This window comes from Salmo salar, chromosome 21 (assembly GCF_965601325.2).
Source record: "Salmo salar chromosome 21, fSalSal1, whole genome shotgun sequence".
NCBI classification, from domain to species: domain Eukaryota; kingdom Metazoa; phylum Chordata; class Actinopteri; order Salmoniformes; family Salmonidae; genus Salmo; species Salmo salar.
In genome coordinates, this window is record NC_138311.1 from 45,696,095 (window position 1) to 45,722,102 (window position 26,008).

Consider the following 26,008-nt stretch of genomic DNA (forward strand, 5'->3'; position numbering starts at 1 on the left):
CGCCGATACCGATAATTGGAGGACCAAAAATAGCCGATACCGATTTAAATCGGCCGATTTAATTTTTTCTTTTATTTATTTGTAATAATGACAATTACAACAATACTGAATGAACACTTATGTTAACTTAATATAATACATCAATAAAATCAATTTAGCCTCAAATAAATAATGAAACATGTTCAATTTGGTTTAAATAATGCAAAAACAAGTGTCGGAGAAGAAAGTAAAAGTGTGCCATGTAAAAAAAGCTAACGTTTAAGTTCCTTACTCAGAACATGAGAACATATGTAAGCTGGTGGTTCCTTTTAACCTGAGTTTTCAATATTCCCAGGTAAGAAGTTTTAGATTGTAGTTATTATATGAATTATAGGACCATTTCTCTCCATACCATTTGTATTTCATATACCTTTGACTATTGGATGTTATTATAGGCACTATAGTATTGCCAGTGTAACAGTATAGCTTCCGTCCCTCTCCTCGTCCCCTACCAAGGCACGAACCAGGGCCTCATCGACAACAGCCACCCTCGAAGCATCGTTACCCATCGCTCCACAAAAGCCGCGGCCCTTGCAGAGCAAGGGGAACAACTACTTCAAGGTCTCAGAACGAGTGACGTCACTGATTGAAACGCTATTAGCGCGCACCCCGCTAACAAGCTAGCCATTTCACATCAGTTACACCAGCCTAATCTCGGGAGTTGACAGGCTTGAAGTCCTAAACAGCTCAATGCTTGAAGCATAGCGAAGAGCTGCTGGTAAACACACAAAAGTGCTGTTTGAATGAATGCTTACGAGCCTGATGCTGCCTACCACCGCTCAGTCAAACTGCTCTATCAAATATCAAATCATAGACTTAATTATAACATAATAACACACAGAAATACGAGCCTTAGGTCATTAATATGGTCAAATCCGGAAACTATCATTTCGAAAACAAAACGTTTATTCTTTCAGTGAAATACGTAACAGTTCCGTATTTTATCTAACGGGTGGCATCCCTAAGTCTAAATATTGCTGTTACATTGCACAACCTTCAATGTTATGTCATAATTATGTACAATTCTGGCAAATTAATTACGGTCTTTGTTAGGAAGAAATGGTCTTCACATAGTTTGCAATGAGCCAGGCGGCCCAAACTGCTGCATATACCCTGACTCTGCTTGCACGGAACGCAAGAGAAGAAGTGACACAATTTCCCTAGTTAAAAGAAATTCATGTTAGCAGGCAATATTAACTAAATATGCAGGTTTAAAATGATTTACTTGTGTATTGATTTTAAAGAAAGGCATTGATGTTTACGGTTAGGTACACATTGGTGCAACGACAGTGCTTTTTTCGCGAATGCGCTTATTAAATCATCACCCGTTTGGCGAAGTAGGCTGTAATTCGATGAGAAATTAACAGGCACCGGATCGTTTATATGCAACGCAGGACAAGCTAGATAAACTAGTAATATCATCAACCATGTGTAGTTGACTAGTGATTATGTTCAGATTGATTGTTTTTTTTATAAGATAAGTTTAATGCTAGCTAGCAACTTACCTTGGCTTCTTGCTGCACTCGCCATTCTGATTAATCGGTTGACCTCTATTCTGGACAAGAGGAATACCTACGCAAGAATGCTATTCATGGACTAAAGCGGTCCCTAACTAGCCCCACTGATCCATAGCCAAGCCAATTTTGCCATGGTAGTACTGTACACAGGCCGGCTGAAGCTACAGTAATTGGCGAATTAAGTTTGCTAGCTTGCTAGCAAACCTAAGTTACTTCCAGATCTGGTTAGACTGTTTCAAATGAACTAGAAAGGTGAGTGACTAACTGTATACGATTTTGGCAGAGTGAATGTACACCCACATCAAAGCACACGTCCAAGACCAAAATGTAATTCTCAGTGGCATTTCCTAATGAGGAGGATTGAAACCGAGGATCAGGTTAGCCCCTCTTTAAAGCAAAACAGAAAACAAAATACAGTACAGTAAGAAGCACAAACCATTCTAAATGTTGCTGAGGAAAAACTACATAAAAAGGGAAGAGGTTAAAGGGGTGGTTCGAGGTTTTGGCAGTGAAGCCCTTTATCTAATTCCCCTGAGTCAGAGGAACTTGTGGATCCCTTTTTTTATGTCTCTGGGTCCAGTATGAAGGAAGTTAGTTTCGTGAGCCAACGCTAACTAGCATTAGCACAATGACTGGTAGTCTACAGGAACAGCTAGCATAGAAATGGTATCCACGAATGGTATCCATCTGACTCTAGTAGATAAAAGGTTTAGTTACCAAAATCTCTAACTATCCCTTTAAAGTAAAACATTCCAGTCTGTATAGCTTTGAACTATTTGAACCAGCTTTCCCTGATTAAAAAAAATACATTTCTGTGTGATGCCTGTGAAGCCTATTGCCGCTGGCTAGCAGGCTATAGTGCTAAGCTAGTGCTCCCAGTGGTCTATCCACCCTCACATGTTCAGTGTGTGTATCTCTGACTATACAGTAAATACAGAGCAGAGGAGGTTGCAGTAAGGGAACAGTCAGACTTACACAGCTTTTTCAGAGCTGGACGAGGCTCTAGTTATAGAGTTGAAATTTAGCATGATTTTGAATGGCAACCACAGCCATGTTAGTGGAGACTATAGCCTTGGGTTACTGAGCTCAGCCAGTCTAATTAGCTTTTCCAGTGCATCAGCATGCATGGCTTTGGCTGCGTTTAGACAGGCAGCCCAATTATCATATTTTTTTCACTAATTGATCTTTTGATCAGCTCTGAAAATGTTCTGATGTGAAAAGTTCTGCTGCGATTGGTCAAAAGACCAATTAGTGGGGAAAAAATAAGGGAGGGTTTGGCCGGGGTAGGCCATCATTGTAAAAATTAAAATTAGTTCATAACTGATTTGCCTACTTAAATAAAGGTAAAAAGGGATCAGAGCGTGGATAATTATGTGTCCACCATGATGCAAAAGGACGCTTGTCATAAGATGCCTGGCAACAAGAAGCTTGAAACCAGTACTGCTCCCGTCACATGGGAAGAAAGTGTTAAAACGTGCAAACAGAACCCCAAAAAAGAGAGGGCATCCTCAGCCTCTTCCAAGAGCTTCCATGAGTCATGGAAGTCTAATCTGTATTTTTCAAGGGCACATCACAGGGGTGCTGGACCGAAGAAAATGTGTAGAAAGGAAGTAGGACCCGCACACACAGTTGCATTCACTAGCCTAATTAAAGGTGTCTAATGGAGCAATTGTGTGTGCAGGTCACTGTTTTATTTATTCATGGAAGAGCAGGGGTTATAGGGATTCTTAGGGAGAAGGAGTGAAGGAGGGCAGGAGTGAAGGAGTAGAGGCATAGAGAAGTAGAGGAGAGCAAGAGTGGGAGGTGCAGGCAGGAGGTGCAGCACTACTACTACTCACATACTGAGAGTTATCCAGCGGTGCCATGGCCACAGTCTTGAAGTTATCCATGAGCACGGCATCAAACTCATGCAGGCCGGCGCTGGTGTGCACCACCCGGTCCTTGACAAAGATGCTGACAGCTCGGAGCATGAAGGAGATAAACAGGTGGATGTGGATGTAGTTCCTGGTACAGTGGAGACGCCTGACAGGAAACAGAGGACCAGGAAATGTTAAAATCTCTAATAGCTGAGACACACTGAAAATATAAACTTCTATAAGCAGCGTGTGGCCGTGTTGTGTTAGCAACCACCTGCTGTATGAGCACTAACACACTCAGCAGGTGGCCGATATTCTGGTCAGAGGCCCGCTGGTTTTAACCCATAAGAGTATGTTATAACCATGTTATGACCCCTCTACAGTCTAAGCCCTGTCTAAGCTGGGGGAAGGGGAGGGGTGGTCTGCTAAGCTATATGGAATTGATTTAAGAAGGTCATACCAAGGATCATTTTGCTATTTGATCTTGAATTTTAAAACTGCTTGAAGCATAAAAAAAACCCACATTGAGTAACAGATTCACTACATGGAACAGATAGCCCCACAAAAAGTTTGTTCTGAAGTGTCTGTCCTATGTCTGAAAGATAATCAAATCAAATGAAATCAAGTTTTATTGATGACATATACATATGTACCATATGTTTTTACGGGTGTATGTCATAGGCGTCGTAAGGATCGGACCAAGGCGCAGCGGGTAAAGTGATCATCTTCTTAATTTATTTAAAGAAAACACTTAAACTAAATAAACACACGACGAAACAGTTCCGTAAGGCAACACAGGCTATACAGGAAAACAAGCACCCACAAAACACAAGTGAAACAAACAGAACTAAATATGGCCTCCAATTAGAGACAACGACAACCAGCTGCCTCTAATTGAAGGTCATTAGCAAAAACCCAACATAGAAATCGAAAACTAGATATAAACATAGAAATAGATAACATAGAATCTAAACCCAAAAACACCGAAACACACAAAACAAACACCCCCTGCCACGCCCTGACCCAACTACAATGACAAATAACCCCTTTTACTGGTCAGGACAGTACCCCCCCCCCCCCACAAAGGTGCAGACCCCGAATGCACCTCAAAAACAAAAACCCCACAAAAACAACCCCAAACGTAAAGGGAGGGAAGGGAGGGTGGCCACTGTCAACGACGGTCCCTGTGCTACACCCCCCCTTCCCAATACTCCCACTACGGAGGTGGCTCTGGCTCTGGGCGTAGCTCCCGTTCAGAAGACTCTAGGCTGGGGAGCGTCGCTGGAGACTCCTGGCTGAGGAGCGTCCCTGGAGGCTCCTGGCTGAAGAGCGTCTCTGTAGGTTCCGGACTGGGGACCTTCGCTGCAGGCTCCGTGCCATGGGTCATCATTGCTGGTTCCGCGTCATGGATAATCACTGGAAGCTTTGTGCCATGGATCATCACTGGAGGCTCCGGGCCATGGGTTATCACTGGAGGCTTTGTGCCATGGATCATCCCTACGGGCTCCGGGCCATGGATCATCACTGGAGGCTTTGTGCCATGGATTAACACTACAGGCTCCGGGCCATGGAACATCACTGGAGGCTTCATACCATGGATTATCGCTGGAGACGTCAGACCATTGACCATCATTAGAGGTGTCATGACGTTGGCCTGTGGGTAAGGTTTATGACCCCCCCCCCCCATAAATACCTTTCTCCCTTCCCCTCTCTGAATCTACTGAAGGACTTGAATAGCCTGTGTTAAATATAGAGAGTCTGGGAACATCAAACAAATGGGGAAAGGTACCACATATTTTGTTAATAAAACCAGTTGGAAATATGCTTGGGAACGTAATGAGTATGTATGTCAGTTCGGTTGTCATCTGAGACATTATGACTGATGACAGGACGACATAAACTGTATCTGAGAAAGTATACGCCCTCTAGTTATCAGAGTCACATGGAATTGTTATGCAATTGAAATGTTTGATATTGAAAATGTTTGTTAGGAGATGAAATGTAATTTTAGCTTCCGAATGAGAGATTTGGGTTTTCATAAGGAAAGTGCCCTGCTCGATCAGTGGCCCAACCCTGTGAAGAGACAGGGGTTATAAACGATGAAACACCTCCCTCCCCCTCTCCACTATATAATCCTTTGACGAAAAGATAACCACGTTAGTTCCAGTACGGGAGGTCTGCAGCCTCTACGTTAGAAGGACACACATGTCAAGAACAGAACTAAGCCAACCTCGGCGTGAGCTTTGGTGGCGAATGGTATGAACTTTGAGCTTATTCACTACAGAAGTGATACTTCCTAGCCGTTGAGTTAGCAGCGGCCGCTGCTTACGTGGGCTAGGAAAGGATGGACGACGGATCCAGTCTAACAACCAGACGAAGATACCACCACGTATCCAATTGACCACCATTGACATTCTTCCGAAAACAGGGAGATCTGTTGGCCAACCCGGCCAGCATCTACGACCAATCTACCGAAGCGCAGCTCAGAGTAAATATTTATTGCATTTTCCTTTTCCAAATGGGCGGTAATTTAGAATGCATAAGATAATGTATTTACGATAGCATAGCTGCTGTTTCTGTGTTCCTAAATCTTCCCGCTCTTTCATTCAAGCCCAACCCCCTTTCCTTTGTGTAACCAGCTTTCATACAGGTTCCGTTCACCAGGGGTGAATTCTGTATGACATCATTGTATTCTGTGTATTTGTAATTCTGTGTGATTAGTTAGGTATTTAGTAAATAAATAATTAAACCCAATTTTGTATTGCTGATTCAACTTGTTAGCCAGGGTTCGTGAAGATAGCCAAGAATTTACAACTTTCATTATGAGACTGAAAATAAGACAAGGGTTAATATTGACTGCTATCGAGGTAAAATATTACAAAGTATTTTAAGAGTTTATTCGGAAGATAACGGCTCTATAAACGTTCTTCCGTGGTGCCCCGACTTTCTAGTTAATTACATTTACATGATTAGCTTAATCAGGTAATATTAATTACAGAGAAATCATTTTATAAGTTAGCATGTCATATCACTTAATCCGGCATAGCCAAAGACACGACAGAGGCTTCCTTCGGGGAGCTGGAACTGGTCTCACCGGACTGGGGAGACGTACTTCGGACCGTGTGCTCACAGCAGGCACCGGCCTTACCGGGCTATGGTGGAGCACTGGAGGTAGAGTGCGCGGAGCAGGCACAGGGTACACTGGGTCTTGGAGGTGCACTGGAGGTCTGGAGCGCACGGCCTGCACAACCCGTCCTGGCTGGATGGTCACTGTAGCCCGGCACGGTCGGCGCGCTGGCACAGGGCGAACTGGGCTGTGCTGGGGAATGAGGGCTGCCATGCATAGAGCAGGCGCAAGGTAAACTGGGCCGAGGAAACGCACTGGAGACCAGATCCGTTGTGCCGGCACACTTCTTCCTGGCTGCCGGCCAACTCTCGCCCGTGCAACGCTGCGGAGCCCTAATTGGCCGCACCGGAAAGTGCGTGTGTATGGGCGACACCGTGAGCATTTTGTGTAACAAGATGCTTGCTTGATCCATCGCTCCCCATAATAATCACGGGGAGTTGGCTCAGGTCTCCACTCTGACTCTGCCATACACCCGTGTGCCCCCCCAAAAAAAATGTTTTGGGGGTGCCTCTCGGCCTCATGTAGCTCCCTTAATTTTCTCTCCCAGAAACGTCGTTCTGCCTTCCAAGTCCGTCCTTCTCCTCGGTGCTCCAATCCCCGCTGCTTGGTCCTTGTTTGGTGGGTGGTTCTGTCATAGGCGTCGTAAGGATTGGACCAAGGCGCAGCAGGTAAAGTGATCATCTTCTTAATTTATTTAAAGAAAACACTTAAACTAAATAAACAAACGACGAAACAGTTCCGTAAGGCAACACAGGCTATACAGGAAAACAAGCACCCACAAAACACAAGTGAAGCAAACACAACTAAATATGGCCTCCAATTAGAGACTATGACAACCAACTGCCTCTAATTGGAGGTCATTGCCAAAAACACAACATAGAAATAAAAAACTAGATATAAACATAGAAATAGATAACATAGAACCTAAACACCGAACCACACAAAACAAACACCCCCTGCCACGCCCTGACCAAACTACAATCACAAATAACCCCTTTTACTGGTCAGGACATGACAGTGTAGCGAAATGCTTGTGTTCCTAGCTCTAACAGTGCAGTGGTATCTAAAAACGATTCACAACAATACACACAAATCTAAAAGTAAAATAATGGAATTTAACAAATATATATAGTTATTAGATCGAGCAATGTTGGAGTGACTAAAATACACTAGAATAGAATACAGTATATACATACATATGAGATTAACCTGTTTAGGATAGGGGGCAGTATTTTCACGACCGGATAAAAAACGTACCGATTTAATCTTGTTACTACTCCTGCCCAGTAACTAGAATATGCATATAATTATTGGCTTTGGATAGAAAACACCCTAAAGTTTCTAAAACTGTTTGAATGGTGTCTGTGAGTATAACAGAACTCAAATGGCAGGCCAAAACCTGAGAAGATTCCATGCAGGAAGTGGCCTGTCTGAGAAGTTGTGTTTCATCTTGGCTCTTTTTATTGAAGACTGAGGATCTTTGCTCTAACGTGACACTTCCTACGGCTCCCATAGGCTCTCAGAGCCCGGGAAAAAGCTGAACGATATCGAGGCAGCCTCTGGCTGAAACACATTATCGCTTTTGGCAAGTGGCCGATCAGAGTACTATGGGCTTTGGCGTGTGCCCGAGTCGACCGAATGCTTTATTTTCTTTCGTCTGTTTACCTAAACGCAGATTCCTGGTCGGAATATTATCGCTTTTTTATGAGAAAAATGGCATAAAAATTGATTTTAAACAGCGGTTGACATGCTTCGAAGTACGGTAATGGAATATTTAGATTTTTTTTGTCACGAATTGCGCCATGCTCGTCACCCTTATTTACCCTTTCGGATAGTGTCTTGAACGCACGAACAAAACGCCGCTGTTTGGATATAACTATGGATTATTTTGAACCAAACCAACATTTGTTATTGAAGTAGAAGTCCTGGGAGTGCATTCTGACGAAGACAGCAAAGGTAATAACATTTTTCTTATAGTAAATCTGACTTTGGTGAGTGATACATTTGCTGGGTGTCTAAATAGCTAGCCCTGTGATGCCGGGCTATCTACTGAGAATATTGCAAAATGTGCTTTCACCGAAAAGCTATTTTAAAATCGGACATATCGAGTGCATAGAGGAGTTCTGTATCTATAATTCTTAAAATAATTGTTATGCTTTTTGTGAATGTTTATCGTGAGTAATTTAGTAAATTCACCGGCAGTGTTCGGTGGGAATGCTAGTCACATGCTAGTCACATGCTAATGTAAAAAGCTGTTTTTTGATATAAATATGAACTTGATTGAACAAAACATGCATGTATTGTATAACATAATGTCCTAAGGTTGTCATCTGATGAAGATCATCAAAAGTTAGTGCTGCATTTAGCTGTGGTTTGGGTTTATGTGACATTATATGCTAGCTTGAAAAATGGGTGTCTGATTATTTCTGGCTGGGTACTCTGCTGACATAATCTAATGTTTTGCTTTCGTTTTAAAGCCTTTTTGAAATCGGACAGTGTGGTTAGATTAACGAGTCTTGTCTTTAAAATGGTGTAAAATAGTCATATGTTTGAAAAATTGAAGTTTTTGCATTTTTGAGGTTTTTGAATAACGCGCCACGGGATTACACTGGCTGTTACGTAGGTGGGACGATTTGGTGCCACCTACCCTAGAGAGGTTAAACAGCATTTGACATGCTTCGAAGTACGGTAATGGAATATTTTGAAAAAAATTGGTCACGATACGCGCCGGCGCGTCACCCTTCGGATAGTGTCTTGAACGCAAGAACAAACGCAGCTATTTGGATATAACTATGGATTATTTGGAACCAAACCAACATTTGTTGTTGAAGTAGAAGTCCTGGGAGTGCATTCTGACGAAGAACAGCAAAGGTAATCCAATTTTTCTTATAGTAAATCTGAGTTTGGTGAGTGCCAAACTTGGTGGGTGTCAAAATAGCTATCCATGATGGCCGGGCTATCTACTCAGAATATTGCAAATGTGCTTTCACCGAAAAGCTATTTTAAAATCGGACATAGCAATTGCATAAAGGAGTTCTGTATCTATAATTCTTAAAATAATTGTTATGTTTTTTGTGAACGTTTATCGTGAGTAATTTAGTAAATTCACCGGAAGTTTTCGGTGGGTATGCTAGTTCTGAACGTCACATGCTAATGTCAAAAGCTGGTTTTTGATATAAATATGAACTTGATTGAACAAAACATGCATGTATTGTATAACATAATGTCCTAGGAGTGTCATCTGATGAAGATCAAAGGTTAGTGCTGCATTTAGCTGTGGTTTTGGTTTTTGTGACATTATATGCTAGCTTGAAAAATGTGTGTGTGATTATTTCTGGCTGGGTACTCTCCTGACATAATCTAATGTTTTGCTTTCGTTGTAAAGCCTTTTTGAAATCGGACAGTGTGGTTAGATTAACGAGAGTCTTGTCTTTAAAATGGTGTAAAAATTAGAAAAATTGAAGTTTTGGGATTTTTGAGGAATTTGTCATTCGCGCCACGCCCTATCATTGGATATTGGAGCGGTGTTCCGCTAGCGGAACATCTAGATGTAAGAAGTGACTAGTGTTTCATTATTAAAGTGGCCAGTGGTTCCAAGTCTATGTATATAAGGCAGCAGCCTCCAAGGTGCAGGGTTGCATAACCGGGTAGAAGCCGGCTAGTGATGGCTATTTAACAGTCCGATGACCTTAAGATAGAAGCTGTTTTTCAGTCTCTCAGTCCCAGCTTTGATGCACCTGTACTGGTCTCGCCTTCTGGATGATAGCGGGGTGAACAGGCCGTGGCTCGGGTTGTTGATTTCCTTGTCACATCTGCTCCTGCTACGCCCTCTGGTGTTCATCCGGTGTCTTCTTAACCTGCAGTTACTCCCCCTGTACACTCTCTCTCTCTCCCTCTCCCTCTCTGTGTGTTTGTGTGGTTGGAGACTGGTGTGCTGGAGTCAGAGCAGATCCCTACCAGCTGCAACTCGTTCCATAATCAAGACCTTGACAAATACTCAGTCTTGCCACTTCCACTCTGCCAGATTGTAATCTCTGCTCAGTCAGTTCATTATTTTAGCCATTTATGATTACTCAAGATCCTGTCATTCAGCTGTGCCTGTTTCCCTGGCTGACACCATTTATCCTCTCATTGCAGTTACTGCTCTGTCTCTGGCTCCTATCTCCTGTTCCACATCTCACCACCCAACCACCTTGCTCTGGATTTTTTCACCACCACTACCTTGGATTCCCCTCAGGACCTGTTTACCCTGTTCTACTCAGCTAACTCCAACCTCAGTCTCCACATCTGGCTTTTCTGCAACTCATCCGAGCTTCCCGGGATCTGCACTCCATATCTCTCTGTGTAACAATAAATATTTTGGTTCATTCATCCCTGTTTCCTCATCGGAGTCTGCTCTTGGGTTCCCCTGTGTAGCTCCGCTTAACAGTCCTTAATGATCTTTTTGGCCTTCCTGTGACATCGGGTGCTGCTATTCCCCATTGTCCTTGTCGGTTATTGTTCCCATGTCCGTTGGTCGTGTGAGTACCTATGCGTTGTTTCAGCTTCTGTGCTGTGTGTTTTGTGCATTGTGTATTACGGGTCTCGTCCCCCACTTTGTCTCTGTACTGATGTTTTGCCTGTTTGATTGCCTTACGGAATGAATAACTACACTGTTTGTATAAGGTCATATTCCCAGTCACCTTGCCATGGTTAAATGCGGTGGTTCGCGCTTTCAGTTTTGCGCGAATGCTGCCATTTACCCACGGTTTCTGGTATGGGTAGGTTTCAATAGTCACAGTGGGTCCAATATCTCCTATACACTTCCCGATGAACTCAGTCACCGTATCCATGTATTCGTTGTTGTTCTTCTGAGGCTACCTGGAACATATCCAGTCCGCATGATCAAAACAATCTCAAAGCATGGATTCCGATTGGTCAGACCAGCGTTGAATAGACCTTAGCACGGGTACTTCTTTTTTGAGTTTCTGCCTATAGGAAGGGAGGAGCAAAATGGAGTCATGATCAGATTTGCCGAATGGAGGGCGGGGGAGGGCCTTGTAGGCATTTCAAAAAAGTTGAGTAGCAGTGGTCCAATGTTTTACCAACTCGAGTAGTACTGTACGGTCAGTGTTGGTAGAACTTCGGTAGCGTATTCCTCAAATTTGCTTTGTTAAAATCCCCAACTACAATAAAGGATATGTTTTTTCCAGTTTGCATAAAGTCCAGTGTAGTTCTTTGAGGGCCGTCGTGGTATCGGCTTGAGGGGGATTATACACGGCTGTGACTATAACCAAAGAGAATTATCTTGGGAGGTAATATGGTCGGTATTTTAGGTCGGGTGAACAAAAGGACTTGAATTTCTGTATGTTATCATAATCACACCATGAGTGGTTAATCATGAAACATACACCCCCGCCTTTCTTCTTCCCGGAGAGTTCTTTATTCCTATCTGTGCAATGTACTGAGAACCCAGATGACTGAATAGACGGGGACAATATATCTCGTTAGAGCCATGTTTCCGTGAAACAGAGTACACTACAATCCCTGATGTCTCTTTGGAAGGAGATCCTCACCGTGAGCTCGTCTACTTTATTATCCACAGACTAAACATTAGAAAGTAATACACTCGGAAGCGGTGGATGGTGTGCACACCTGAGTCGGACTAGAATTCCACTCCAAATACCGCTTCTCCGCCGGCGGTGTTTTGGAGCAGCCTCTGGAATAAGTTAAATTGCCCTGGGGGGTACAAACACAGGACCCAATTCAGGAAAGTCATAATCCTGGTCGTAATGCTGGTGAGTTACCGCCGCTCTGATATCCAAAGGTTCTTTCCGGCTGTATGTAGTAATACAAAAAAAATTCAGGGCTAATAATGCAAGAAATAACACACCAAAAAACGAAATAATGCAAAGATGCTTAGGAGCTAAAAGTAGAGCTGCCATATCTGTTGGCCCCATCTTACTAGAAGAAGATCAGGAAAAAAAATTGGGGACATGTATTTAACCCCTTATTTTTCCCACTAAACAGTCTTCATGTATACTTCCATTCACTTATTCAGCTGCTACCGGGGGAACTTCAGACGAATCCTGTGAGGCCTGTGGGCATCTTAGAGTCTCACCTTTCCACAGAGGGGTCATATTAGTGTGTAGCCAAAACTGTTAAGACGCTACAGACAGAAATGGGCAGATCGGCTGTACCGACTACAGACAAGTCCCAAGACGCTTGTGGGAGTCATAGAACAAAACGGAGAACACCGTCGTGTTCGTGAGAGTGTAATCTTTCCATCGAGGGGTTATAATAGTTTCAGACTTTACAAATTATTTTGTGAGAAGACCGATTTTCAGGATGACTCATGAACTGACAAACACTGCTTTAGCTCTGTCACCATTCACTGCATATGCGGAAGTGTAACATAGGGTGATGCGGTGGATTGAGACGCATCCAATGCAAAAGATATCTCTAGCTTAAACTGACATATTTTTATGGGGATTTTTTTTATTATGTTAACAGAATTTCCATGGGTGCGCGGACATCGTTTAGCAGTTTGTCTCATTTCTTAAGGCCGAGATTTGAAACCATTGTCTCAGCTGTTAGATATGAAAGGGGCATAATGGTCTTCCACACAACTGTGTAAATCGCTTACTTTTTGCCGAGGGCAATCACATTTCCTAAGGTCCACAATGTTCTGCAGTTTTGCTGAAAACCCCAATTTGCAACTAAGTAACCAGTCAAAAACACCCATAACATGCTGACCACACCGCTCGTGTCATGTGCGCGAGCATTGCAAAATAAATGTACACAAGGCGCTAAAATAGAACTTGGTTCTATTTGTGACTGTTACGTCTACTCCTGCTCTTCCCCTCCGGCGTACAACGTCACCAGAGTACTAAACACCGGTCCTGGGATTCATCATTATGCACACCTGGCACTCATCATTACGCGCACCTGTTAATCATTATGATTCACACCTGGACTTCATTACCTTCATCATCTCCTCCCCTTTATACGTCACTGTCCCATGTTCACACACCAGTTGATATTGTTCTTGTGTATTGGCGTTCTGCCTTATGTTAGTGTCATGTTCTTGGTTTTGTTGTTTTATTAAAATGTTTCACCTGCACCTGCTTCCGACTCACCACCCATCATTACACAATACCAACTCAAAATATGGAAGCAGCAGGACAACCGGACATTTCCCAGATGAACGACGAACAAGGTTATCATCTTCGTCAACACCATGATCAGCTGGCTCAACTGGGGACGGCCATGGAAGATGTTCTCCGCAGTCTACAACGTCTCAACAGCAGAGGATATTCTAGAGCCCGTCTACCCAATGAGTCAGCACACCAGCCCATCCAGCAACCCGCTCAGGTCAGCGATGCCCGTCTATCCCTCCCTGAGAAATATGACGGGACACCATCCAAATGCCGTGGCTTTCTCCTTCAGTGCTCCCTCTATTTCGCAGATCAGATGGGAGCCCCCACCACCGAGAGGTCTAAGATTGCCACGGTTATTTCTCTGCTGACTGGGCGGGCATTGGAATGGGTTGCGGTTGTCTGGGAGAGAGGAGAGGAGGAGCTCGAGTCTTATGAGGGGTTCATGGCTCTGTTTAAAGGTATTTTTGATCATCCCGCGGAGGGCAGATAGGGAGGTGAGCGTCTGCTTCAGCTCCAGCAGGGGAATCAGACAGCTGCTGAGTATGCGCTTACCTTCCAGACAGTAGCAGATTCCAGTGGATGGAATGAGCCGGCGCTCAGCATGTTATTTAGAAGTCTGCGTGAGGAGGTCTAGACGGAACTGGCCTGCCGAGATGACAACCTCACCCTGGACGCACTCATTGCGATGGCCATCCGGCTGGATAACCTCCTCCGGGAGCGTCGGCATCTTCATCGCTTCTCTCCCTCCTTTGGCGAGTGTTCGGCATCAGAGCCTGAACCCATGGAGGTAGGAGTCACATGCCCTCCCGCGGTGGAACTACACAGATGGTTGCAGCTGGGACTCTGTCTGTACTGTGGCCAGGGAGGGCACAAGCGCTAGCGGTGTCCGTTACTTCAGAATCCGGGATCCACTAGAGCAGAGGGACAGTCACGGGATGTTACATCCCCTCGACCAGGAATGAGTATTCCATCTACTGCTCTTTGTGTTAGACTCTTTGTAGTACCCAACACTCTGGCTGACTGTCCCTCACGCCCTGCGTCTACAGCTTTCGTGAATTCCGGCGCCACGGGGAACTTTATGGATCAGACCCTTGCCTCCTCTCTCAATATTACTACCTACCCGCTCTCCTCTCCTTTTCCTGTTCAAGGTCTCGACTGTCGGCCTCTAGGATCCGGAACATCACACACATCACCCAACCACTCACCGTGGAGCCCAGTCACCAGGAAAACATCCCCTTCTTCATCACTAGTGCACCAGTTCACAAGATCATCCTCGGCCTACCTTGGCTTCAGCGCCATAACCCTACCATTTCATGGTCGAGGGTGAGAATCACAGACTAGTCACCTGAATGCCGGAGGACCTGCTTCCCTGTCCCCTGTGGTTCCACGTCGGTTGAGAGTTGGTTTCTTCTTCGTGGCCAAGAAGGAGGGGGGATTACGCCCTTGTATTGATTAACAAGGACTCAATGACATCACCACAATGTATCGGTACCCTCTCCCGCTGGTGCTGTCAGCCATTGAGCAGCTCCGCAGGGCCCGGTTCTTCACCAAACTGGACCTGCGGAGTGCCTACAATCTCATTCGCATCCGGGAGGGGGATGAGTGGAAGACGGCATTCAGCACAATGTCTGGTCTAGGTTCAAGAGGCTTCTAAACAGCTTCTACCCCAAGTCATAAGACTCTGAACATCTAGTCAAATGGCTACCCAGACTATTTGCAGTGCCCCCCCACCCCCTCTTTACACCACTGTTACTCTCTGTTATCATCTATGCATAGTGTGGCGGATGAATCAGAATGAATCCCTTTGGACTCTGGTGTTGACAGTTGCACTTCTTCCCTCAGCTGGGGCTCAGTCACTTGGGGCCCAGAGAGGGGAGAGGTCAGGCTTGTCTTTCACATATCCCTGGTGCTATGTAGAATATCAGAAAGGGAAGAGGACAGGATGGAACATTGTCTTCATATGTGAATGTATCTGTTAAACCATGTGAAGGGATGGTGTGATTAATGGGGAACCAATTACTTGTCTCCACAATGTCTGTCTGCAAGTCACTCTGTCAAGTCCTGACCATAGTAAGATTTTATTTTCTATTGTAGAGTAGGTCAGGGTGTGACAGGGGGTGTTTTGTGTTTTTCTATGTTTAGTTTCTAGTTTTCTATTTCTATGTTGTTGTTTTTTTGGGATGATCTCCAATTAGAGGCAGCTGGTCCTCGTTGTCTCTAATTGGAGATCATACTTAAGTAGGGTTTTTTTCCACCTGTGTTTGTGGGTAGATGTTTTCTGTTTCATCTTCTGTACCTGACAGAACTGTGTGCTGTTCGTTTTTCGCTTTGTTATTTTCTATAGTGTTCTGTGTTATAATAAAGATTCATTATGAGCACTCAACACGCTGCGCTTTGGTCCCCTCTCTACGACAGCCGTTACAGAACTAACCACCACGACTGGATCAAGCAGCATGCCCGGGAGGAGATGGATTCCTGGTCTCTGGAGGAGAGGCTAGAGAGGATAAACTGGACTTGGGGCCAAGTATTGGACAGATATAGAAGCCTGCCGGGGAGGCACGAGAGGCTACAGAAAGCCAAATATTTGTTTTGGGGGTGGGCACATGGAGCAGTCGGCGGAGCCGAGGAGTAAACTAGAGACAATCTGGAAAATTTGGAGAAGGGAGAAATAGGAAAGTTGTTGAGTTGGTGGAGGACGGACAAGTTTTTCCCAAAGGAACGTGTCGTCAGTTTGGTGCCACCTGAGTCAGCTCCCCGTACTCATCCTGAGAATTGTGTGGAAGTTCCGGAACAAGTGATACCGGCTATACACACCAGGTCTCCAGTACGTCTCAACAGCCCGTTACGTCCTGTGCCTGCTCCTCGCATTTGCCCTGATATGCGTGTCTTTCTAGTGCCACCTGTCCCGGCTCCACGCACTAGGCCTCCAGCGATGCTTCCCAGTCCTGAGCCTCCAACGACGCTCCCCAGTCCGGAGTCTCCAGCGACGCTCCCCAGTCCGGAGCCTCCAGCGACGCTCCCCAATACGGAACCTCCTGAGACGGCCTGCAGCACAGAACCTCCTGAGACGGCCTGCAGCCCAGAGTCTCCAGCGGCGGCCTGAAGTCCAGAGTCTCCAGCGGCGGCCTGCAGCCCAGAGTCTCCAGCGGCGGCCTGCAGCCCAGAGTCTCCAGCGATGATCTACAGTCCGGTTCCTTCGACGACGATCCATGGTCCGGTGGTACTAAAGCAGAGGGATCAGTGGGTGGAGCGGGGGTTACGCCCCGAACCGGAGCCGCCTCCTCTACTGGAGGATAAGGTTATGTGGACTGCACTAGAGCCGCCATAAACAGGAGTTACCCACCCTACCCTCCCTTTTTTGTTTTTAGGAGCATTCGGAGTCTGCACCTTTGGGGGGGGGGGGGGGGGTACTGTCACGTCCTGACCATAGTAAGATGTTATTTTCTATGGTAGAGTAGGTCAGGGCGTGACAGGGGGTACTATGTTTTGTATTTCTATGTTGTTTTTTGGGATGATCTCCAGTTAGAGGCAGCTGGTCCTCGTTGTCTCTAATTGGAGATCATACTTAAGTAGGGTTTTTTTCCACCTGTGTTTGTGGGTAGTTGTTTTCTGTTTAGTCTTCTGTACCTGACAGAACTGTGCGCTGTTCGTTTTTCGCTCTGTTATTTTCTTTAGTGTTCTGTGTTATAATAAAGATTCATTATGAGCACTCAACACGATTCGCTTTGGTCCCCTCTACGACAGCCGTTACACACTCCCTCCTTTGGCATTGGGGGGAGGTGTATGGCAGTGTCTGGAACCATTGTATGTCCTCTCTGATGTTGCACTTATCCTGGGATAGTGTATGACCTAGAGGCTCACTCCCCTCAGTGAGCTTGTCCAGGAGTGGGGTCATGAGGGGGTTTACTTGAGATGGGAGTATCTAGAGTTGTCAATTGATTTACGCCATTGGATGAGATGGTGTTTTTGTGCTATGAAGTACCAGGAATGGGATTAGAACCTCGTCTTAGGGACCAAACTGAACGATAATTTATAGTGAATGCTATCTGGCTATGGGATACTCCTCTCTCGAGAGTAAAAGTCTTTGTGAACTGTTCCTAAGATCTGTGGTTCATCATGTACGTTGAGAGGGGTGTATCTTGGCTATAAAATATCTTTGTACTTTTGTGTTGTCACTTTCAATGGTTCATTAGAAATGGCGCATCATTGAAAGTCAAGTGCTATTGCAAAGCTCTTATTATTAAAGATGTAGTTTAAGTATAACTCTGACTGGTGTGTGAAGTTTGTAACTCTCGTCATTTGGTAATGCAGAAATGTACCACCACAATAGTCACTTTAACCTCTTGGCGTTCCCCTAGGATAGGGGGCGCTAAAGCGATTTTTGAAAAAAATTCGTGCCCATTTTAAACGGCCTCCTACTCAAACTCAGAAGCTAGGATATGCATATAATTAATACTTGTGGATAGAAAACACCCTAAAGTTTCTAAAACTGTTTGAATGGTGTATGTGAGTATAACAGAACTCATATGGCAGTCAAAACCCCGAGACAGATGGAAACGGAAGTGGAAGTGGAATTCTGAATTGCGAACTCAACTTCATCACGTTGCCTATTAATCACACCATGAGCTATGGTTCATTGAGCACTTCCTATTGCTTCCACTGGATGTCCCCAGTCTTCACAAATTGGTTTGAGCCTTCTACTGTTAAAATTGAATGAATGAGACGCTGTGGAACGTGGTCACACGGAGAGGGCCATCACCATTATGACGCCGGCGCCCCTGGTTACCCTCCCCTTTCGAAACGTTTTGAAACACAATGCAATCGTCCCCCTCGAATCTTATTGGCTCTCTTGTTGAAAAACGCCCTGAAGATTTATGTTAAACAACGTTTGACATGTTTGAACGAACCTAAATGGGGAAAAAATGCATTTTCTCGAAATGGCTGTCCCGTGGCCGACGAAGCATTTGGATCAGCCTTCAGACGCGCTAACAAGAACAAGCTCTTGGAACATAAAGGAGTAATTTTTTCGAACGAAAATACATTTGTTGTGGACCTGGGAATCCTGGAAGTGCTTTCTGATGAAGACAACCAAAGGTAAGGGATTATTGACAATAGTATACAAGACTAAATGTGATATGCGATTGTTCCAAGATGGCTAGCCTATTGCTATTGCTAGCCTATTGTTCTGAGTATCGCATCCCCTTTTATCGCAAAGTGTGATTACCCAGTAAAGTTATTTTTAAATCTGGCATTACAGGTGCTTTCAAGAGATATTAATCTATAAATCTTAGAATGACAATATTACATTTTAAAAATGTTTTCGAATAGTAATTTAGTAAATTGTAGCTCTGTTTCATCGGATGCATTTGAGGGAAAATAGTTAGTCAACGTTACGCACCGATGTAAAATGCTGTTTTTATATATAAATATGAACTTTATCGAACAAAAAATGCATGTATTGTGTAACATGATGTCCTAGGTGTGTCATCTGATGAAGATTGTCAAAGGTTAGTGCTGCATTTAGCTGTTTTTTGGTTATTTGTGATGCATGTGGTTGGTCGGAAAATGGCTATGTGGCTACTTTTACGATATACTCCTCTAACATAATCTAATGTTTTGCTTTTGCTGTAAAGCCTTTTTGAAATCGGACAACGTGGTTCGATTCAGGAGAGGTGTATCTATAAAACGATATAATTTGAAAAAAAAATATAATTTTTTAAATTATTAAATTTTGTTATGCTAATGGCGATATGATTTTTCGCTGGATGTCCGTCCCGTATGCGGCCGCACAGGGGTTAATAACTCTACCTACATGTACATACTACCTCAAATAACCGGTGCCTCCGCACATTGACTCTGTATGACTCTGTACCCCGCTGTATATAGCCTCGCTATTGTTATTTCACTGCTGCTCTTTAACCTCTTACATCTAGACGTTCCGCTAGCGGAACACCTGCTCCAATATCCAATGATAGGCGTGGCGCGAAATACAAAGTCCTCAAAACTACAAAAACTTCAATTTTTCAAACATATGACTATTTCACAGCATTTTAAAGACAAGACTCTCCTTTATCTAACCACACTGTCCGATTTCAAAAAGGCTTTACAGCGAAAGCAAAACATTAGATTATGTCAGCAGAGTACCCAGCCAGAAATAATCACACACCCATTTTTCAAGCTAGCATATAATGTCACAAAAACCCAGAAGACAGCTAAATGCAGCACTAACCTTTGATGATCTTCATCAGATGACAACCCTAGGACATTATGTTATACAATACATACATGTTTTGTTCAATCAAGTTCATATTTATATCAAAAAACAGCTTTTTACATTAGCATGTGACGTTCAGAACTAGCAAACTTCCGGGGAATTTACTAACAATTTACTAAATTACTCACGATAAACGTTCACAAAAAACATAACAATTATTTTAAGAATTATAGATACAGAACTCCTCTATGCACTTGATATGTCCGATTTTAAAATAGCTTTTTGATGAAAGCACATTTTGCAATATTCTAAGTACATAGCCCAGCCATCACGGGCTAGCTATTTAGACACCCGGCAAGTTTAGCCTTCACCAAAATCAGATTTACTATAACAAAAATGTTATTACCTTTGTTGTCTTCGTCAGAATGCACTCCCAGGACTGCTACTTCAATAACAAATGTTGGTTTGGTCCCAAATAATCCATCGTTATATCCGAATAGCGGCGTTTTGTTCGTGCGTTCCAGAAACTATCCGAAATGGTAAATCAGGGTCCCGCGTGGCGCAATTCGTGACAAAACATGTATAAATATTCCATTACCGTACTTCGAAGCATGTCAACCGCTGTTTAAAATCTATTTTTATGCAATTTATCTCGTAAAAAAGCGATAATATTCCGACCGGGAATCTCCTTTTCGGCAAACAGAGGAAAAATCACAAAGACGGGGGCGGCCAGGGCACGCGCCTAAGCCCACAGTCCCTTGATCGGCCACTTGAGAAAGGCGATAATGTGTTTCAGCCTGGGGCTGGGATGACGACATTCAGGTTTTTCCCGGGCTCTGAGCGCCCATGGAAGACGTAGGAAGTGTCACGTTAGAGCAGAGATCCTTTGTAAAAGATAGAGATGGCAAAGAAGTTCAAGAAATGGTCAGACAGGCCACTTCCTGTAAAGGAATCTCTCAGGTTTTGACCTGCCATTTGAGTTCTGTTATACTCACAGACACCATTCAAACAGTTTTAGAAACTTTGGAGTGTTTTCTATCCAAAGCCAATAAGTATATGCATATTCTAGTTACTGGGCAGGAGTAGTAACCAGATTAAATCGGGGAGGAGACTGAATCTGCGCCAAGCCCGGTGCGCCCTCTTCTTCACTAGGTTCGACTTCATGCTGACCTATCACCCAGGTTCTAAGAACATCTAGGCTGATGCCCTGTCCCGTATCTATGATTCAGGAGAGGGTCCTGTCCAGAGGGCACCCATAATCCTATCCTCCCGAGTTGTGGGTCCAGTGGTTTGGGATGGAGATGTGGACATCCGCCAGGCTCTAGAGAGGGAACCCGTACCCCGGAATTGTCCTCCCACGCACATCTACGTTCCCACAGGGATAAGGGATTGGCTGCTGACCTGGGCACAAACAGCTGTCGTCGCTGTACATCCAGGTTTGTCTCGCACCATCCATTCCCTCACTGACAAATACTGGTGGCCCACCTTGGTGCAGGATGTTACGTGGTATGTCAACTCCTGTTCCGTGTTTGCTCAAACCAGGCCCCCTCGGCATTATGGCCTTCCGGGAAGACATCGTCTCGGACCATGGCCCCCAATTCCCATCCCAAGTATGGAGGGCCTTCTTGGAGAAGCTCGGGGTCACGGTAAGCCTCACATACGGGTATCGGCCTTAGTCTAACAGGCAGGTAGAGAGGATGAATCAGGAGCTAGGGAGATTCCTGAGGAGTCACTGTCAGGACCGGCAGGGTGAGTGGGCACGTTTCCTTACTTGGGCAGTGTACGCCCAGAACTCTCTACGTCACTCCTCCACTGGGTTGACCCCCTTCCAGTGTGTTTTGGGTTTCCAGCCGGCCCTGGCCCCGCCCAGACCGCAGCTCCGGTGGTAGATGAGTGGTTCCCGGCGGAGGAGGTGTGGAACAATGTGCACGTGAGACTCCAGCGCGCCGTCCATTGTCAGAAGGAACAGGCAGACCGTCACAGCAGTGAGACCCCTGTGTTCCATCCTGGGGATCGTGTCTGGCTCTCTACCAGGAACCTCCCACTCCACCTGCCCTGCAAGAAACTGAGCCATTCAAGGTTCTCCGGAGGGTCAATGAGGTGACACACAGGATATAATTACCCAGTCACTACTGTATCTCACCCTCTTTTCATGTCTCCCTTTTCAGGCCGGTGGTTCCTGGTCCCCTAGCTGATGCTGTCCCCCATGACACACCTCCACTCCCCCCCCCCCCCGGACATCAAGGGGGGGCCCGGCGTATAATGTTAGATCCCTACTGGACTCCTGATGTCATGGGGTCAACTGCAGTATCTGGTGGACTGGGAGGGGTATGGCCCAGAGGAGCGATGTTGGGCTCCAGTGGAGGACATTCTGGACCCCAACATTATCTGTGATTTCCACCTTTGCCGCCCGGACCGACCCGCTCCTCGGGCTTGTCCCACTGGTCAGCGTCGTCCTGTGGCTGGAACCGCACATCAGAGGCGGGGGGGTACTGTCATGTCTACTCCTGCTCTTCCCCTCTAGTGTACAATGTCACCAGAGTACTAACCACCGGTCCTGGGATTCATCATTACGCACACCTGGCACTCATCATTACGCGCACCTCTTAATCATTATGATTCAGAACTGGACCATTACCTTCATCATCTCCTCCCCTTTAAATGTCACTTTCCCATGTTCACTCACCAGTTGGTATTGTTCTTGTGTATCAGTGTTCTGCCTTATGTTAGTGTCGTGTTCTTGGTTTTGTTGTTTTAAAACGTTTCACCTGCACCTGCTTCTGACTCACCGCCCCATCATTACAGTGACGCTCAACGCAACGCTCAACGCAAGTGTCACGTCCTGACCAGTATAAGGGGTTATTTGTTATTGTAGTTTGGTCAGGACGTGGCAGGGGTGTGTTTGTTTTGTGTTGTGTTCTATGTATTGTATTTCTATGTTCTATTTTCTAGTTTTTCTATTTCTATGTCTAGTTTATTGTTTTGACCTTCAATTGGAGGCAGCTGTTCCTCGTTGCCTCTAATTGAAGGTCCTATTTAGTTGGGGTGTTTTTCTATGGGTTTTGTGGGTAGTTGTTTCGTGTATGCCTTACAGGACTGTTTGTCATCGTTGTTTTTGTATACGTGTGTTTTGTTTTGTTTTTCCTTCTTTCTGCCAAATAAAAAGAAGATGAGTATACAGACTCCCGCTGCATTTTGGTCCACTTTATACGATGGCCGTGACAGCAAGTCCTGCCTCTCCCATCTCCTCATTGTTTTTTTGGAGCATATACCCAAGTGGGTGATTGAAATTGTAACTGAGGTCCACAATCCAGTTGGTTGTGGTAATGCACCTTAAAATTGGTTGCCAACCGCCATATAAAGTCCAAAGAAGAAGCTTGAAGGAGGAGAGAATACTAGAAACTAACTCGGTTTAACGTTACCCTTTTATCTGTGGATTAATTGTCGGAGTAGAGGACCTTGTCCATTTCAGGTAAAATAACAACCCAATGTTTATTACCCAATAAAAATTGTCTAGCAACAGCAAGCTAGCTAGCTATTGCCATAAATGTCTAATATTTTTCGACCTGTCCCCAAATTAATATAGTTGGTTCAGAGTTTGCTTTGACATTTCAACCTGTGTGTCCTGATCGCATCTGGTGTGGGGGGACAAAATCAATATGCGCACGATGACGCACGCACGCATGCAGTCCAGTCAGCATGTTAGTGTCCTTCTTTGAGGATTGACTCTAGGATAGGCTGCTCTCATAGACTCTAACCGTCTCCAGAAGTCTCACACAATTTAGCTGGATATAAGACCAAATTGGTTACGCTTTGCCCAGGGGAATCAAATTTCCTTAGTTCCAAAATGTGTTGCTGAAAATCTAATTATCTATTAAAAAACAACTGCTAAGTGCCCGTTATTTGAGCTTGGAGGACTATTAGGCTAGATGAGGAGAACATTACAGATTTACTCTGAAGTTGTCAAGATACTCTTTCCAAGCCACCCACTCACAATGATTCTGGGGACTGTAGAGTCAATCCCTGAGTGTTCTCTGTTCAAAAGCTCCATTAATACATTAACTGGAGAAAGAGTCTATTCATTCCTCCGAAACGGCTCTTAATAAAGAGACGTCTCCCACGCTGTGTGCTCCCTTTCTCTAGTGTACTCAGGGCTAAAGCTCTGGCATTACACATCAGACAAAGCTAACAGGCTAATGGCAAGGCCACAAACATTTTAAGACCCCCCTAGCCAAGGTATAACAAAACACAACCACAGTCATGTAGCCCAATACATGTAACCCAATATTGCAAGCTCTGATATTGGTAAAATGTGGAATACAAGTAGTCAATTGTCTGCCCAACATACACAAACAAATAGCATTGGGATATTGTCATGCAACTTGAAAATATAGACCTGTAAACCCACAGATACAAAAGACGGAAATATAAACGATGAATATTTATGATTAATGTAAACTTCACTTTTTGGTAGCTGTCCAATAGACAACTTTTTAAGTCAAATGTATTTTTATGCAGTGCTGTATGGTCCTGCCTGACAAAAATGCATATAGTGCCACGGTTTTTGATGTTGTGGCTAAAGTCATTGGCTTTAACAAGTGGGCTCAGAAGTTGAAATTACATTTTTAGGGGTCCAAGGTTCTTTAAAGGATTTTGTATCTTTAGTCCCTAGTCTTGCAATTAAGTCAGGGTGGCGTCACAAATGATCTTTCTATTTTGCCGCAAACCCAATATGGCATCCAAAATCCAATATGGCTGCCATAATAACATTTGTTGGATGTTAATAAATAAAAATTATTTAAAAAAGGATGTTAAATCAGCTGTAAATTTGAATTTTGTAAATGAAAGGACGTTTTTCCAGAATTGTGTACAACATTCATGCATGTAAAGACTGTTGGTGTGAATCAATTTGATTCTGAATCCAATATGGCTCTAATGATTACACTAAAACACCTTCGCCTGCATATACTGTAAGTAGCCCATGTTCATTTTGTATTGTGTTATTCTGTCTTTAAAATGGCTTCATAAATTGTTTGGTATACTTAGGACTCTGGGCTCTATTTTAACAATGCGATGGTAGATCTTAGCGATGGCGGTAGTGCTATATGTTCAGGAGTGTCAGATTATACATTTTTACATAGTTTGCAAACTGATATGTGACACATTCATGTCAAAAGAACATGCAAGACAGGGATGTTACATACACCTTAGCCAAATACATTTATTTTAAGAATGTGAAATGTCAGAATAATAGTAGAGAGAATTATTTATTTCAGCCTTTATTTCTTTCTTTCATCACATTCCCAGTGGGTCAGAAGTTTACATACACTCAATTAGTATTTGGTAGCATTGCCTTTAAATTGTTTAACTTGGGTCAAACATTTCGGGTAGCTTCCACAAGCTTCCCACAATAAGCTGGATGAATTGTGGCCCATTCCTCCTGACAGAGCTGGTGTAACTGAGTCAGGTTTGTAGGCCTCCTTGCTCGCACATGCCTTATCAGTTCTGCCCACACATTTTCTATAAGATTGAGGTCAGGGCTTTGTGATGGCCACTCCAATACCTTGATTTTGTTGTCCTTAAGCCATTTTGCCACAACGTTGGAAGTATGCTTGGTGTCATTGTCCATTTAGAAAACCCACTTGCGACCAAGCTTTAACTTCCCGACTGATGTCTTGAGATGTTGCTTCAATATATCCATATAATTTTCCTGCCTCATGATTTTATCTATGTTCTGAAGTGCACCAGTCCCTCCTGCAGCAAAGCAACCCCACAACATGCTGCCACCCCCATGCTTTACGATTGGGATGGTGTTCTTCGGCTTGCAAGCCTCCCCCTTTTTCCTCCAAACATAACAATGGTCATTATGGCCAAACAACTCTATTTTTGTTTCATCAGACCAGAGGACATTTCTCCAAAAAGTACGATCTTTGTCCCCATGTGCAGTTGTAAACCGTAGTCTGGCTTTTTTCTGGCGGTTTTTGAGCAGTGGCTTCTTCCTTGCTGAGCGGACTTTCAGGTTATGTCGATATAGGACTCGTTTTACTGTGGATATAGATACATTGTATCTGTTTCCTCCAGCATCTTTACAAGGTTCTTTGCTGTTGTTCTGGGAT

General features: G+C 44.3%; 1 protein-coding gene across 1 annotated transcript in view; it reads right to left on the bottom strand.

Moving 5' to 3' along the window:
- The window catches only part of pth2ra (parathyroid hormone 2 receptor a), a 120,184-nt gene that overhangs the window by 69,861 nt on the left and 24,315 nt on the right, over positions 1-26,008 (bottom strand). Inside the window, exon 6 of the mRNA XM_045704397.2 lies at positions 3,395-3,578. Coding sequence (XP_045560353.1) covers positions 3,395-3,578 — 184 coding nt within the window. The remainder of the gene's footprint in view (positions 1-3,394; positions 3,579-26,008) is intronic.